Source organism: Oratosquilla oratoria, chromosome 12, assembly GCF_046742065.1.
Source record: "Oratosquilla oratoria isolate Oo_2021 chromosome 12, ASM4674206v1, whole genome shotgun sequence".
Classification (NCBI taxonomy): Eukaryota; Metazoa; Arthropoda; class Malacostraca; order Stomatopoda; family Squillidae; genus Oratosquilla; species Oratosquilla oratoria.
Window position 1 is genome coordinate 56,522,295 of NC_134788.1, and position 18,485 is coordinate 56,540,779.

An 18,485-nucleotide genomic window follows, 5' to 3' on the forward strand; every position below is an offset into this window, starting at 1 on the left:
TTTCAACAGCTCTAGAATACTTCTCCCATATTTCCTTCCAAAACATCTTTTTATTGCTTTCAAAATATTGTCATACTCCCCCATTTTACATCTGCTCTCCTTTTTGCCTCCTTTATCTTATGTTTTGCTTCTCATATTTTTCTCTCATCCTACTTTGCTACCAGTCCATGAATGCTCACTTCTTCTTTTCTACCTTCTTCATTTCATTGTTCCATCAGTCACTACCCTTCCTTCTATTCCCTCCCATTCTCCTGGTCCCACATAACATTTTAGTACACCTTGTCACTTTCTCCTCAAAACACCCCCATTCCTCTTCCACACCCACTTCTTTTCTGTTCTTCACCACCTCCCACATTTCTCTCAGCTTCTCTTTGTACTTCTTCTCCTTTTCCTTCTCATTTAAATAGTTTACTCCAACCACCTCTCTACCTTCTGTTGTTTTCCTCTTTCTCCACCTATCCTCCACTCTCAACTTAACTTCCACCAAAAAATTATCTGACATCCCTCCATTCTCCCCCTAAGTACATGAACATCCAGAACTCTTCCTACTCTTTTCCTGGATACTACTACATGATCCATTAATGCCTTATCAACCATCTTTCCATCCACCACCCTCTCCCATGTATACTTCTGCTTGACTTTCTTCGTAAGCATTGTGTTAGCTATCATTAACTCTTTTTTATCACATCTCCACCATCAATCTTCACTATGATTTTTACTTGTCACTCCACACTTCCCACAGCTCCATTATTAGTTTATCCCCTATTATAGCACCGGGATCTCCCAATACCATTACATTGACATTCCTCCCTAATCCCTCTATGTCATTTAAATCTGTCCAAAAAGCTTCCCTTTCTTCTATACTCTTCTCACTACCAGGCCCATATGCACTTTCAATAGACCCACATCTCCCTTCCCAGTTTCAACTTTGTCCACATCAAACTTGAAGACACCTCTTTCCACTCCACCACTCACTTACCTACCTCTTCACTTACTAGTAGAGCCGCCCTTCCTTAATTCATCCTCTCACTCCTGACACCCTCCCCACTACACTCCCAAACTCAAAATCACCACTCCATTTCAATTTAGTTTAACTAAATACCAACACATCCATACTCCTTCTCACAAACATTCTGCCTATCTTGTCCCTTTTACTCTCATCTGAACTACACCCATGCACATTAAAAAACCCAAACATGGTTCTCTTTGGAAAACTCCTAGACTTTCTTATGCTTTGACTTTTCATTGGAATGCACCCATAGGGCTACAGAGAACAGGATGTCTAGTCCCACACTCTCTCCCATTTTCCTTTATGACCTGAGAGGGTTTGGTAGCAGTATTCTTTCTTCCCCTCATCACAGGGGAAAGGCAAAAATGCAAATAAATACTCAAAGAGGTGGTGCAAGCCAGTATTAAGAGGGGGTGTTGCAGCATAACATGAGAACAATTATATTACAATAAAGTAGCATAATTTCTTTATGATTAAAGGTTTTCTTTAACATAGACAAAATGATGTGAGGCTCTGTTCCGTAGGGGAGCCCCGCATAATCTGTAAAGTATTGATTGCATGCTACTGCCCAATTTATACTTTACAATAACATACAGCCAATATCCTAGATGGGGAAAAGTGGGAGGTGAGCTAGTTTTTGTTTGCTGACGACACTGTGCTTGTGGCAGGGTCAGAGGGAGGATTGAGGGAGTTAGTGATGGAGTTTGGAAAGTCATGTAATAGAAAAAAGTTGAAGATAAATCTGGATAAAAACAAGGTGACAAGATGTACAAGGGTAGAGGATGGCAGTGATAGCTTTAGGTATTTGGGGTTGCATGTGGCAGGAAAGGGAGGAGTGGAAGTAAAGGTAAATTGTAAATTGAAAGAAGAAAGTAAATGCCTTGAAGGATTAAAAAGTGTTATGAGAAAAAGGTGTCTGGGAATAGATGCTGAGGAGATTGTATTAAGGGATGATTATGCCAAAGGCATTGTATGGGGCAGAGACTTTGAATTAAAGGGAGGCGGAGAGGAAAAGTTTTAAATGTGTTTGAGATGAAATGTTTGAGAAGCATGGTAGGAGCTACTAGGTTGGATAGAGTGAGAAATGAGGAGGTGAGGGGGAGAGCAGGAGTGGAAAAGAAGGTGGCAGAAAGGGATGATGAAATAATATTGGGATGGTTTGGACACATGGAAAGAATGCGTGATGATATATTAGTAAAAGAGATGTGGGAGACAAGAGGTGGAGGGAGTGAACATGAGGGGACAACTGAGGATGAGATGGATGGATGGGGTGAAGGGGGACTTTGAGAAGGAAGGGAATGTTTTAACCAAAGAAGGGAGAAGGCAGGAGATAGAGACAAGTGGAGAGTTGCTGTGTATAGATAATACTGTTATGCAAGGAAGGGAGGGATTGAGGGGTAGGGGTGCTATTATGTCCTGGGTTTAATGTAGGAAGGTCATTTTTGAAGAGGTTGAACAATGTATTGCTCTTGGGAAACTTCATTGCTTAATCTTTTGATCCCAAGTAGTTGGCTGTTTTAAGTTACTCTACACCCTTCCTGCTAAGCTGTTTGTCATCCATTCCTCTTGTAGATATCTGCCTCCATGATCTTTTTTGGATAATATGTGCCTAGAAACTTTGTTGAATGGCTTATTTATGCATTTTATCACCATGACCACCCTTACTGATAGTGATTATGAAATTTGAAGGTGAGAGCCTTGGCAGAGGTTTACATTATTGGTGCTTCCTTTTTATGGGGGAAGTTATGTGATAGAGGGAAGTTGGAGGTAAATGTAGGTAAAAGTAAGGTAACAAAATGTATAAGGTATGAGGGTAGCATTGAAGTGGAGGTAAATCTTAAAGGAAAGAGGCTAGAGGAGGTGCATATTTGTAAGTATTTAGGGTTACATGTGGCAAAAAATGGAGGAATGTGGGTGAGGGTAAGCTGTAGTGAGTGAAGCAAATAAATGTCTTTGGGGAATGAAAAGTGTCATGAGGAACAGGTATCTGGGAATGGGCACTGTCATGTTCCATGACGCATCACTGACACAGAGGGACGTATGGCACCATAAGCCACAACCTAGCTGGAGACATAGTGTTTGCCACTCAACGTAAATTGATCGTAATATTAGGTTACCTTAAATTAGATAATAAGATGGAGGATTATAAACATGGGTAACTTACGAAGGATGACTAGTTGCAGGAGATTTGCAGGCCAGCAGTAGAAGAATACAAAATTAAAACCTCCTGCCCTGAGAGGTCAGAGGGCATGTAAACAAGATGACAGTACAAAGTAATGTCCTCATTATTGTACTTACCTTGTTCCATTTTGCTTGAATAGGTAAATATTCACTAAAAACCCACTATTGAAGAAATAATATTGGAAGTACAGTACAGGAAAACTGTATATTTTGACTACTGTCTGTAGTCCTCTTCAGCAGAATAGTTACAAGAAGTTAAAGTGCAAGTATATATGAGGTAGTGAGGGGTACCCCTCACTACCTCATATTTACTTGTACTTTAACTTCTTGTAACTATTCTGCTGAAGAGGACTACAGACATTAGTTGAAATATACAGTTTTCCTGTACTTCCGATATTATTTCGCTGATATTGGGTTTTTAGTGAACATTTACAAATGTGTTATAACATACCTGTTTCCAATTAAACAGGTAAGTTCATGACATATAAATTCTTATATGTCACGAACTAGACTTTGTATTTGAATTAATGTATCAAATCTCGGCTGTGATCTGTACAGGTACTACGATCCAATCTCTAGTATGACTATTTGCCTTTTTTAAAGGATCAATTCCCTTTCATAATGTAGAAAATAAAAATCTTAAATTTACAAACAAGAATTGAGGGGATAAGTACAGAGGCATGGGAGGGAGTCTCCTGTGATGCCTATGTCTTTTGCCTTTTATACTAGAACCACATGACATGAGTGCCAAGGACAGGTGCTGATGTGTGCCTACATAAGCCTATTCTATCACTATTTGCCCAGCTCCCCACAACCATCTACTTCCTTATTAATGTGTGAAAAAGGCTTACAAAATTTCAATCATTACTTATCCAAGCAAAATGGGACAAGTACAATAATGAGGATACTACTTCATAGTGTCATCTTGTTCACATGCCCTATGACCTCTAAGGGCAGGAGGCTTTAGTTTTGTATTCCTCTGCCGCTGACTTGCAAATCTCCTCCAACTAGTCATTCTTTGTAAGTTTCTTATGTTTATAAGCCTCCATCTTATTATCTAATTTAAGGTAATCTAATATCATAATCAATTTACTAAGAATTGCAAACACTACAGCTCTAGCTAGGATGTGGCTTATGGCGCCATACCACATCCCTTTGTGTCAGTGGCGTGTCATGGAACATGACAACACAAAGAAAAAAACTATATGAAGAGGTGATTGTATCTACCACTTGGAATGTAGGGGAGGCAGAAAGGAGAAATTTAAATGTGTTTGAGATGGAAGTGCTTCAGAAGCATGTTGGGTGTTACAAATATAGATGAGGAAGTGGGGAGAACAGTGATGAAATGGTAGATGGCAGACAAGGTTAATGAAAAAATGATGGAATGATTTGGGCGTATGAAAAGAATGAGTGGAAAAAAAAAAGTGTGGAAGGCAGAACTAGATGGAGTGAATTTGAGGGAAAGACTGAGGATGAGATGGTTGGATGGGGTAAAGGAGGCCTTGGGTGAAAAAGGCAATCTCTTTTGAGCAAGGAAAGAAGAAGGCAAGAGATGGGTGTGGGTGAAGATAGGTACTTGTCACTGACTAGCGTTTGTATTTGAAATGATGTATTGACTCTCGGCCATTATTCAAACAATTCCTTCAATCCAGGGTGATATTTTGCCTTTTTTTCATAGGTTTCCTAACTTCACTTGGATAGTGAAAGTGGTTATGTACAAAACTTATTTTACATTATACAAGCAAGATTATTGACTTACAATGAAATTGGGTGTGAACATAGTGAGAGCGTGGGAGTCAAAATTGAGGGCCAATGCCCAAGCACTAATTTATGCTATGACCATACGACATCAGTGCCAAGGACAGGTATGATACCTGCCTACATAAGCCTATTCTATCACTCTTTGCCCAGCCCCACACAACTCTTCTACTTCTTTGTGTGTGAAGAAGGCTTACAAAATTCTAGTCATTACCTATATAACAACTGGGACAAGGTAAGTACGGTATGTATATGAGGATACTACTTCATAGTGTCATCCCCTTCCCCTGACCTCTGCAGGGGAAGGCTTCATTTTTATATTCCTCTGACATTGGCTTGCATATCTCCTGCAACTAGTCATAAGAAAAAGCATAATATAAGTTTTATATTGTTATCCAATTTAAGGTAACCTACTACTTTGATGAATTAGATATTATAATCAATTTACTAAGAATGGCGAACACAATGGCTCTTGCTAGGATGTAGCTTATGGCACCATACCCGTGTCCCTTTGCATCATTGATGCATCATGGAACATGGCAGTGCTGAATGGACAATGATTTGATGCAGGCTGAAGGGAATTCTTATCTTTTGTATTTATGCACGAGGGGATGAGGAGGGAGGGTCACTATATATGGAGCAGTGGGGATAAACCAGCTTAGGCTGTTGGATCCTGCTGTGGATGTGATTCATCTTGCTGCAATGTTTCTGACCCAGGGAGTGCAATAGGGATAAACCTTCATCCACAAGGAACTAAGATAAAAAGGAAACAAATAGGTGATTGATGGGAATGAAATGGGTGGGGATTAGGATGCATGCCTTGGCTGGCTACTTTTCTTGCAAGGAGGAAGATTATTATCATTATTATTACTTCATCTTATTATCATAATTATTTTTTTATAGTTCCCTTCTCATCTTGCTAACTGATGATATAAAAACAGCAGGACTCTTACACATTACAGATAGTAGTTCAAAGATTTCTAGCATGATCTATGGAAAGATCTGAGGATTGTTGCCAGTTGCTTTAGGCTTGTGGCCAGAGAAACTCCTTTGTATTTGTTAATAATCAGTGCCTCTATCCTTAAAGGCAATATCATGCTGAAGAGATGGAATCATAGATGTGGTAAAAGAGGAATTGAAGCAGCATTTGACTGAATAGAGCTACAAATTATTGTGTTTCATGACACCCTATTTTTTTTTGGTTATGATATCATTTAGAAATAGTCTACATTTTATTTTAATACCTTGCTGAAGTTTTATTATTCTCTTGCAGAGTGTGCCACGGAAATTTAACAAGTCCATCACCACTGCATTATTGCCTGAAAATATAATGAAGAATAGATACAAGGGCATCGTACCATGTAAGTGAATTACTATTATAGTCTGGCAAAGGTAGGTATTAGGGCTGTTATTAGATAAAACATTGGTTTCTATGAAAACATGGACAACCTGCTCATTTATCATGTTGGATATGAAAGCAGTACTTTGATATAACTGTTATTTTATTTACATATTCAATGAAATGGTCATGCATGAGATAGATACATTTCATTTTATGAAATCCAAATGCTTATATGTGGATTTTTTTTTTGTGCAGATGATGATAAACGTGTAGTTCTTTCAAAACTGCCTGGTGATGACTTCTCTGATTACATTAATGCCAGCTACATCACTGTAAGTGTAATGGAATATCACTGTAATTGACCAATTCACTGTTATGGTTCTATTTGCTATAATTACATTATCACCAGATTATAATTAACTTCTTCAATGAAATGATTGAGTTTTTAGACTTCTGGGTTAAAGTACATGGACTTACAGAGTTAAGGCAGTGAGAGAGACTTTTCTCAATGGGTTCTTGATCAGTGGAAACTGTCGAGACTGAGATTATCTATCCCCATCCCCTGTGTGAACATTACCCCACCCTAGACAGAACTGACAGGTGCTGAGGAAAGAAATCTTAGCAGTTGTCATGATGTTTAAAGATGACATATATTTGCCTAATTGTAGTATACAAGAAAGGAGCAAAGTCTTTTGGGCCCTGTCTCCTATTCTCTAATTTTTTATCCTACCTACCTAGTCTAAAATTCTCCAACGTAGGCTATATCCTTGATTTCCAATTAATGATATTTAGATTAACTCGTGTATTGTTTGAGCTTGGGCTATATCACCTTCTAAGCTGTCATGATCTGGCATTGATTTTTTATTTGCTGTCTCAAACCTGGCCATGATTCAAACAATACTATCAATCCATTGCCAGCGTGCCCATTTCCCCTTTTTATATCAGTTAATTCCTTCTTCCTCAGACTTGAAAAAAAAGTGAAGTGGAAAAAATATAACTTTTTTTTTACTTACAAATGATACAAATAGATTTATGTAATAATAATATAGGGATGAGAATAAGGTGGTGCACATGAGATATAGCATACAACCCGTGTTTCATACATCTCATATCTTTATTTTGTATGAAGAAGGTTTATAATTTATCATTAGTTATCTATCTAAATCTCCTGTGCCGTCATCATTCACAACATCTGATCTTGGGTCACGTCATCCCCATTTCTTGTGCTCCTCTGCCACAACTTCATGTTATTTTCTCCTTAGGAGGTCCGTGGTTAAACCTCTAAGTTTAAGTTTTCTATAGTTCTACATGTTCATATATCTTAAACGAGTTATGACCAATTTCATTTGAAATATATCTTGGCACACAAACATCAAGTATGAACATTACATATTTCATAATTATGTTTCACCATATATTTCTTAGTTATGTGGATGAGCATTACCGTATTTTTCGGACCATAAGGCGCAAGCAAAACCCTTCAAATCGGCCAAAATTGGGTGGTGCACCTTATCGTGAGGTGCGCCTTATGTGTGGCTTCATTGCAAAAAAATGCCTCGGACAGTGACATACTATTTTCACACATTTCGTAGCTAGCCTGCCGACGGCGACAGTGCATAGGCCTAGCAAAAGTTACAACCAAGTTATAACCAAGATGCATGTATCTTGACAAGAAAATTGCGAAAACTTCGACAGTTTTCGAGTCCATGCCACCGCATTCATTAACGCTATCATGGCTATGACATGATAGCGTCTACAACAAAGACAGCCATTTTACATTGGTCTAGTCTCGCTCCACTCCGACTGTAGTCATTTGGGTATTTTTTAAGTTTCGACCATGGGCGCAATATAGCAATAGAAAATTAATTATTAATTTTGTAAATTAAAATGTATCAACGTAATATGCAATTTTGTGGGCGGAAATGAAAAAAGATACCTTGCTACAAGCAAATATGCTAATGAACGAAGTCGGTAGCATAGGAACTGTATACCCCGCAAGCTGAGAGAGTGGTTGAAAAGCCCGCCAACGTCTCTCACGACGACGACAACGAGGACGAGCCGGATGACATTTAATTTGCAGGTAACGATTTATTAAACACAGGTTGGGTTAGACGTCGGCATCTATCATAACAAACATGGCGTATCATTCGTCCGACAAGACTTCGTTACTTACGAAATCTGTTTTAGTAACTTTTTTTGTTTTTTATTTCCGCTCACAAAATTGCATATTATGTTGATACATTACAATTTACAAAATTAATAATTAATTTTCTATTGCTATATTGCGCCCATGGTCGAAACTAAAAATTTACCTTCATTTGTAATCTTGTGTTTTTAAGTGAATAGAGAATTCCGGGAATAAAAGTACTAATGCTGGTTTTATTCCCTACAATTCCTGTAACGTGTTTATGTTGTTTTTTAGGGGTATTGGTAGGGCAGACCATCCATGGAGGTGGTCTGATTTCACTGACCAAAATAAAAAAAATATATCATTTATTTTTGTAATTTTGCTCAATCCCAAACGATTTTTCTCATTCGACAACGAAAATGATCAGTTCTGAATGCATTCACATAAGCATGATTATCCGATGACGAGACCAGCTGCGCCTTATGGTCAGGTGCACCTTATGTAAGGAAGGGGAATAGCAAATTACGGGTGCGCCTTATGGTACGAAGCGCCCTATGGTCCGAAAAATACGGTACATAATTTATACATGATACATCCTTGCATAACACAATGCATATCATGTGACTTGAGCTATTCTAAATATTTATGCATCCATACGTAAAATTGTAGTTCTTTACATCCTTTACACATGTGGTCTTAATTTGTTCCCCCATGATCTCTTAAAGCCCTCCCATTTTTAATCAGGAGTTCTCTTCTATCAATGCAATCTATCCCCTCTAGTGACCTGAATATTTTGTAATTATACCACCTCTTTCTCTTTGACCTTTCGAAGTTGGCAGATCCAGTGCTTCTAGTCTTTCCTCATATGGCTTATCTGTCAGGCTGGGAACCATTTTGGTAGCTGTCCTTTGTATTCTCTCAATCTTGTTTATATTCTTCATCCTGTGTGGCAGGTGTATTTACCTAATTATAGTATACAGGAAAGGAGCAACACAACTAGGTAAATACTTGTTGGGTCCTGTCTCCTGTTCTCTAATTTTCTGACACCTAGACTCAAATTCATGTACATTTCCAATTTAATCTGTACCCTTAATTTCCAATTATCATATATAGATTTGAACTCATGTATTGTTTGAGCTTAGGCTATATAAAATTCTGAGTTATTCCACATATTTGTACATCTATATGAAAAACTGTATTTCTTTACATCCTTTCAATATGGTCTTAATTTATTTCCATGACCTCTTAAAGCCCTCCCATTTTTCAATCAGATCTCTTCTATCAGTGCACTCTGTCCTCTTTAGTGATCTGAACACTAATCATGTCACCTCTTTCAAAGTTGGGAGACTCAGTACTTTTACTCTTTCCTTATGTGGTATCTGCCAGGTTGGGGACCAGTTTGGTTGCTGCCCTTTGTATTCTCTTAATCTTGCTTATATCCCTCACTTTGTGTGGAGACCATACTGACTTTATTCCAGTCTTGGATGTATCAGAGTTTCAATGAGTTTGTTCATCATCTCTTCCCCCATGTAATGGAACACCACAATCCTGCTAATATTTTTGTCAGGTGACAGGTTGTTTATTATCAACACTCACAAGTCTTTCTCCTCTTTTGCTTTTGTAATAGATTTGCTTCCCAAGGAATAGTTTAAGGATGGCCTTTTGCTGCTATTGCCCTTTTACAGTACTTTGCATTTTTTGGCATTGAACTTCATTTCTCATTCTTGGCTCCATGCTAAAATAGTGTCTAGATCTTTTTGCAATATTTTACCATCCTCCTCATTTTTCACAAATGATTTTTGCATCATCTGCAAACATGTTGGCATAGCTTGTTGTTCCTTCCATCATGTCATTAACATAGACAAGAAACATTATTGGTACAAACACTAAACCTTGTAGAACTCCACTTGTTACTGCTCTCCAGCTTGACATCTTATCCTTTACTAGTGTCCTCATGTATCCTTCAAAAAATCTTTAATTCATTCTAATAATTTGCATGTCAGTCCTTCAACATGCTCCAATTTCCGCAGAAGTCGACTGTGGGGGTACTTTATCAAATGCCTTCTCTAGGTGTACACGCAGACCACCCACCCCTCTCTCTCTTGCAGCACATCAATCACTCTTGAGTAAAAGTTTGAGTAAAAGTTTGACACACATGACCTTCTAGAAGGTCATGTGTGTCAAACTTTTACTCAAACTTTTACTCAAGAGTGATTGATGTGCTGCAAGAGAAAGAGGGGTGGGTGGTCTGCGTGTACACCTAGAGAAGGCAATTGATAAAGTACCCCCACAGTCGACTTCTGCGGAAATTGGAGCATGTTGAAGGACTGAGATGCAAATTATTGTCTGTCAGAAGGTTCATTTTCTCTAGATATTTGGTTTATCAATCCTTCACAATCTTTTCACTATTGTGCTGGTTAGTGATACTGGCCTATAATTTAGTGGTGTTTCCTTGTTTCTACCTTTGTGAATTGGCACCACATTTGCCCTTTTTCAAACAAGTGGCACAATACCTTCTTTCAATGTAATAAGACTGGATCTTGTCTGCTAGTTGTTCCCTATATTTTTTAAGGGGACCGGCTGGTCAAGAATCGATGAAAATTGGGAAAAAATGAAAAACTGGGAAAAAAATTCTACATCTGCATATGGCAATCAACAGTCTGTATGCGGAGTATTTCATCAAAATTCACCTTATTTACGTAGTTATGGTAAATAAACCCCCTCCCCCCAACTCGACCCCATCTCGGCCCTATGATACGTATCGGTCACTACAATATATATATTATTGCAATAAATAACAATAGTTTGTAATGATTGAGTGCTATTGCTAGTGACTTTTGGCATCTCTATCTCTGTACCAGAGGTTATATATAGACCCCAGAATGGGTAGATGCCTCAGAAAGTGACCTTTTGTGCCGAAGGCTGGAGTACCGCAAGGGTCAGTCCTTGCCCCCACTCTGTACAATCTATATACGAATGACCTGCCAGAGCCAGCTTATCCTCGCAACCAGGCTCTAACTCTTTCGTATGCGGACGACACTAACCACGTAAGCAGACACAAAACGCTGCAGGGAGCGTTACACGTAATGCAAAACATCCTAGATGGGGCACACGCGTGGGAGCAACAGTGGCGTATTAAGACCAACGCGTTGAAATGCAATGCTGTATACTTCTGCTGCAAACGAACCAACAGAACAATCACAAACACTCCTCTTAAAATAAACAACACAAACATCCCAGCGAAAGACCATACCCGTGTGCTGGGTAGCACACATGATAATGGCCTTACCTGGACCCCACACTTCCGCAAGCCGGGAGCGAAGGCTAGGGCTGTGCTGGGTAAGCTCAGACGCTTCAAAACTGCAACACTGAGAACCAAACGTCGATTGTACCTAGCCCTCGTCAGACCGATTCTGTGCCAGTCCCCGGGACTAAGCCAGCTGACATGTGCCACTAATAACTACGAGCATCAGAAGGTTCAGAATGCTGCTGTCCAGTTCATCACGGGCTCGCGATGGAGCGACTTCAGAACCACTGAGTCTCTACACCAAATTTCCAACATCCGTCCACTCAACCAACACAAACACAAACTTCACTCAAGACACCTAGAAAAACTGCACGCCAAACACAAACATCTGATACAACATATTACACCTAGACCACACCGTACAGACTATCTGTCAGCTGCGCCCGTCCCACGTGCGGTGTACATGATAAGACGTGTATAACCGTACCTACAAGTAACACACCCCTTCACCAGCTTGACTGGTGATAACCGCAATAATGTAATAATAATAATAGTAATGGTAATAATGATAATGATAATAATAATATCACATTAACTGACAGGCTACTCAAACCCAACCTGGGGTAAAACAGGAATACTCATGCCTTACCTGGGGCTAATCAGGAACGCCCTCTACACGCGGGAAGTGAAATCTACTCACTAACCATAAATTACACACACACACCTCTCACGAACATAGCCGCATCCCACGCACAAACATATACACTTCCTTTTTCTTCGACTAAAATTCGTTTCCTTTCTCACTTTCTCTTATACTACATCTTCTCATTTCAGTTTACCTCCCACTAAAGATTTTTCCGTTTCTCCCCCTTTCTCTCCTACTACATCTCCTACCATTTTCCAAACTTTCGTTGGTGATATAATATGCTCTTCCTCCCGGCATTGGCGCCGCCGTCCAAGTTCCTAGCCCAGTTCTCCTAAGCCACGACAACAAATAAGCCCCTAATCGCTCGCAATTCGCCCGGTGGCAATAGCCCTCTTTTATACACTACTATCTTTTCATTCTCCTACAGACATTCTTCCCCTCCCACAAAACCCGATCCCGCGCAAGCGAGGTGGTCTTTCCTTGGAATCCAGAATCCAGAATCCAGAAAGCGATAAGCAGTAGACAGAAATTGAGTGATATGCTCCACTGCAAGCCACCATCAATCCTTTTGTCATTTGACAAGCTGTTATATTATTTTTGAGATGCCACGTCCTTGCAAGCAAACCAAACACCTTCAGAAAGCTAGGAAAAGGGAAGAATTACAAAGTGAGCAAGCTATGACACCCTAATGTAATAACCTGCCTAAAATGCAGGTAGGGACCAGGAGCCAGAAGACAAGATTATATGACTGGACATCAACATATATGACTGAATATGAATAAATTTTATTCTAAATATCATCAACATTCAAGCCTAAAAAACTAGATAAGGAAATGCCATGATATCCCTTATTTATATTAGTATGTAGGGGTTCAAAGTTAGTGAAAACTTTTACGGCCCGTATCTCAAAACCTAAGTTTTATACCTTCAAACTTCTACTCCTCCATAACTTCTTAATCAATTTCAATGAAAATTCACACATAATATGTCTAAATCTACTTGATTGATAAAATAGAATGTTCTTTTTAATATCTGAAAGGGTTAATTTTTGCCAAAAAAATATCCCCCTATTTGAAGGGGGATGGGGTGGGAAAAAATATAAAAATAAAATTCCACAAACTTATTACTTTAACTGAAATTTCTCTCTATTATTTTGAAGGTCTGGATAAGGTCCTTCCACCATATTAATTTCATTCATGTAGAGCAATTATTATAGGAGGAGTAGTCATTTCAAAATTATCAATTTTTTTGAAAGGGAGGTGGGGGGGGCAAAACATGAAAGGGTTGCAGATTAGTTTTTTTGGCTTAGGAAAGATGTATATGGTGTCCCTAACTCCTGGCATAAATTTCTGTGGAATAACCCAATTAATAAAGATTTTCATCTTTTGATCAGCCGGTCCCCTTAAGTATCCAATATGAGATTCTGTCAGGTCCTGAATATTTTGTCGCATCCAATGATCCCAGGAGATTTTGCAGTTCCTTCACTTCTACATATATGTTAAACCAGGTTTTTTGCTCCCCTCACTTCTCTCCAAAAAGTTGTGCTCTTTTGTGAAGATCAATTGGAAACATTGATTCATTATTTCTGCCTGAGGTGAAGCCTCCTTAAAGACCTCACCATCTACTATTAACTTGGCAATTTTCTTCTCTGTGTCTCAATTTACCAATGATGAACCATACTGTTTCTTTATGGTCATTGAATCTCATAAAAGACATTGACAATTGGAAAAAGCACAATTGCGAGCCACAGAACTGTTTCCAAATGTCAGAAATCATACAAAAAAAAAAAAGTAGACTGAAGGGTGACTTGATACAAATCTTTAAAATCCTAAAGGGAATTGACAACATCAAAAGTGATGAAATTTGCACATTGTGTAATGTCACATTAGGTAACTACATATGATTATTAATGAATGGGTGGGCGAAATGTATATTACACCTTCATGAAATCGTGTCCATTCCGAAGCAGCATGGAGAAGATGGCAATTGTTCGAATATATTTATGCAATGTTGTTTGGGAAATCCTACATTAATTCAAATTGTTATGAAATCACAAGATGCTTATCGTGTTTTGTTGCCACCATCCCAATCACAATATATATTAGAATATGTGGTAGCTCGTGACCAACACACTGTTCTATTCCACCCCACACACACTTTTAAACCATTTGTGTTATGTTATATTTGTGAGATCAAGAGTAAAGGGAATTAAAGGAAATTTCTAAGTTACATAAAGTTTGCTTTACTGATCTATGAGACATATTATTTTGATCCTTATTCACACTTATAACTTACAATTCCTCCTTAATCTATACTCAATGCAATATTAATGTGATATGAATAATACATAATTACACTCATAGCAAACATATGCGTGGGGGATAAGTACATAACACTTCCCCACTGTACATGAATGTTCGTCCCTCTTTCCTCGATTTTTCTATCCAATTACATAATGATAAACATTGCTCAAAAAGGAATCAAAATCCTTACCCTAAATTCCAATTATGAATAATTCATGAATATACAGTAGTAGTACTGTAGGGGGTAATGATTTAATACCCTCAATGGTGCAAGTAAAACATGTAAAAATTAAGTCAATAACCTTTCAGCCACTTTTGTAAATATTACTCTACAAATTTAGCTATCCTAATATCCAGCTAATAACCTAACCATATAATTTTATCATTGGGAGACACTCTTGCCCACAATCCCTTTCTTTTATGATGGTATAGGTTCCTCCAATAGAAAACATAGAATTCTTACAATCGCTATGCATCTCACTTCTAGTGTAATTATATGTCTAGTTAACTTCCCCATTCCATTTGTATCCCTGTTGAGAGGGGGTGATCTGGTGTTGAATCTAATACATATAAAAGTTACTACTACAAAAATATTTTCCATAATTTCCAATAATATTTCACTAAACTACTTGAACCTACTTGTTCAGAGGGGGGGGATCTGGTGTTGAATGACTACCCCTCATGTGATACCCACCAGATGCCCATGATTGTGTTTGTATCCCTTGACGAAGGTCCCGTCTTACAAGTCAAGGTTCTGCTACCTTGTTTCATAGTAGAATTGTGTTCAAAATAAAAATAAAAACATTCCTCTACTGGAACCCTGAACTGGAGGGTGGGAATTTTTCTCCTTCACCTAAATTTAAGATTTCTAATCGGTTCTTACACATGAATATGTCCTCATGACACAATGGAGGGGTGGAGTGAGAGATGTAATGTTCCCAATGCCCACTTGTAACTAGTCATGTAGACCTTCGAGAAAAAATAAACAAAATAATACACAATTAAAGCCCTGGCCTTACAAATGAATGCAAATCAGACAATAATAGTCTCAAGCTGTCATGACGGAGATTTAATTTGGAAGTGGGTAGAAACAGCTTCACCATGTAGTCAGTGCATGGAATAAACTTCCTACAAAGGCTGCAATGTAGTACATTTTAAAGTTTTAAGATTGATTTAGATAAACATCTAAACAATATGCTGTAATGCCTGCCATTTTTTTTTTTCATTATTATTTTTTATCTATTTATGAATAATTGTTATTTTTGTTTATTTGTTATCTATTTATTTTATTCATTTATCTACTTTTTACCCACATCCAACCTAATTATGGACCAAAAGGTCTTCTTTCAGCATACTCATCCTTCATAATTCTTTGTGCTAAATCAACAACAACAAAAATTATTCTTTCCTTCCTTTTTCTTTGCAGACAAAATATAGCAAAAAGTTTTATATTGCAACCCAGGGTCCAAAAGACTTCAATGTTAACACAATAGCTGATTTCTGGCGAATGGTATGGGAAGTAAACTGCCCTGCTATTGTCATGGTAGCCAGACTTATGGAGAATGGTAAGGTTAGTAAATGTGTAATTAGTGTGTCACACTTTGGCATTTTTTTTTTTTTTTTTTTTTTTTTAACCAATTATTCTAAGTCTGGCCATGATTTGAACAATCCTATCAATTCCTCTCCTTCCGGGATGAAATGAAGGTGAAATACAGAGATACTTATTTTTACTAACACCATGATACGAGAGATGAGAATGAAGGCACAAGGGGTGTACAGCACACAGTCCCCTTCATATACAGACACAATGAAGAGTTGTCGAAACTAGATTTAATTTATTGTAACAGAACCTGAAATTGTGGATAAAATCCAATACAAGACACCAATTGGAAAGAGTGACCATATTCTCATTGAAACTGAGCTAAAGGAAGAATTATACATAGAGAGAAATGAAAACCATAGGAAAGGAAGATTGATGTACAACAAAACGGACTTTGCAAAACTAAAGAAATTCTTACAGAATGGAAACTGGGAAAAATTTTACATGGAAGAGACAAAAATGGAAGAGAAATGGAATACCGTATCTTGATGGATAATTACAATGAAGGGGTAAATAGGCACGTACCAAGACAGAAGCGAGAGAGAGTGAACATTAAATGCTGGTTCAACAAAAGATTCAGTGAGGCAAAAGACAGAAGAGACAGAGGTTGGAAAAGGTGGAGAAAAGATAAAAAAAAACTGGAAAATGACAAGTCTATATAAACTATAGAAATGAGTATGCTAAAGTGAGAAGAAAGGGAAAAAGGAACCATGAAAAGGACATTATATATAAATGCAAAGAGCAACCCATACTATTCAATCGATACATAAATGGTAAACTTAAAAACAAGCAAGAAATGGTGAAACTACACCAAGGAAATATAGAAACACAGAAGATTTAGAAATGGCCAAAATCATGAAAAATCACTTTAATTCTGTCTTCACTATAGAGAAAACACAATACTGTATTGGAATGAAGGTAATGAAAGGCGATCTCCCTCCATGAGCGACATAGCAATAGCACAAAAAGAAATATTAGAACACCTATCAAACCTTGATGTCAGGAAATCACATGGCCCAGACGGAATTGCAAATTGGATTCTAAAAGAATGCAAAGAAGAACTAATGGACAAAATACATAATAAATTGCTCACTCAAAGAAGGAAAAATACCAAAAGACTGGAAAAATGCTCACATTGTACCAATATATAAAGGAGAAAACAAGGAAGAACCAACTAACTATAGACCAGTCTCACTAACAAGCACTATAGCCAAAATTTGTGAGAAAATAATCAAGAATAGATGGGAAAAACACCTAGGAGATATCAATATAATAAACCCAAGACAATTTGGCTTCAGTCAAGGAAGATCATGTACCAAAAACTTAATATGTTTCTACTCAAGATTAATAGACATAGTGCAAGAAAGGAATGGATGGGCTGACTGTGCCTTGGACTTACAAAAAGATTTTGACAAAGTACCACACAAAAAAAAATGTTAAAGAAACTCGAACATATAGGAAGGATACAAAGGAACCTACTAAAATGGATGAGAGTAGTGCTCAGAGAAAAATATTTAGATTGGAAAGAGGTGATCAGTGGAGTACCGCAAGGATCTGTATTAGCTCCAATAATGTTTGCTATTTATGTGAATGACATGGATGAGGATGTGAAATTTTAAATGAGGTTCTTTTCTGATGATGCCAAACTGTTAATGAAAGCAAAAACTGAAGAGGATTGCAAATCACTGTAGGAAGACCTGTATAAAGTATGAAACTGGAGTCAGAAATGGGAGGTGGACTTCTATATTAACAAGTGTAGCTTAATGGAGTTTGGAAAAAGCAAAACAGAATATCAAGACAATTATAAAAATTGGGTGAACCAAGGAGGTACAAGAAAGTGCAGGATCTTGAAAAAGATCTAGGTTTGTAATCTATCTCAAAACGAACTTGTTCCTATGACCAAACCAGAATAAACAAAATTTTTTGGAGAATCCTGGCAACATGTGCTCAAGATCAATGAAAGTAGCATTATACCATATTTGAGGACAAAGAAAATGATTATTAAAATAAATATTGGTCACACTGATAAATGGAGCCCGTCGACTTAGAATATGCGGCGACATATGTGGTCACCTGCCAGTACCAAAAAGAATATAAAGAAATTAAAAAAGAATCCAGAGAGCAGCAAACAAAAATGGCACCGTGCACTCACAACCTTGCCATATGAGGGAGAGACTTGGTCTAAACTAGACTCTTACCAACTCTGGAGCAAAGAAGAGAGAGGTGCCCTACTGGACCATCTTTACAGAATCATGAAAAGGCACAGAAATA

The 18,485-nt window shown here is 37.8% G+C and overlaps 1 protein-coding gene across 1 annotated transcript in view; it reads left to right on the top strand.

Moving 5' to 3' along the window:
* Positions 1-18,485, top strand: part of LOC143030412 (uncharacterized) — a 65,619-nt gene that overhangs the window by 43,974 nt on the left and 3,160 nt on the right. Inside the window, exons 8-10 of the mRNA XM_076193560.1 lie at positions 6,222-6,309; positions 6,546-6,622; positions 16,041-16,184. Of these exons, the coding sequence (XP_076049675.1) occupies positions 6,222-6,309; positions 6,546-6,622; positions 16,041-16,184 (309 nt within the window). The remainder of the gene's footprint in view (positions 1-6,221; positions 6,310-6,545; positions 6,623-16,040; positions 16,185-18,485) is intronic.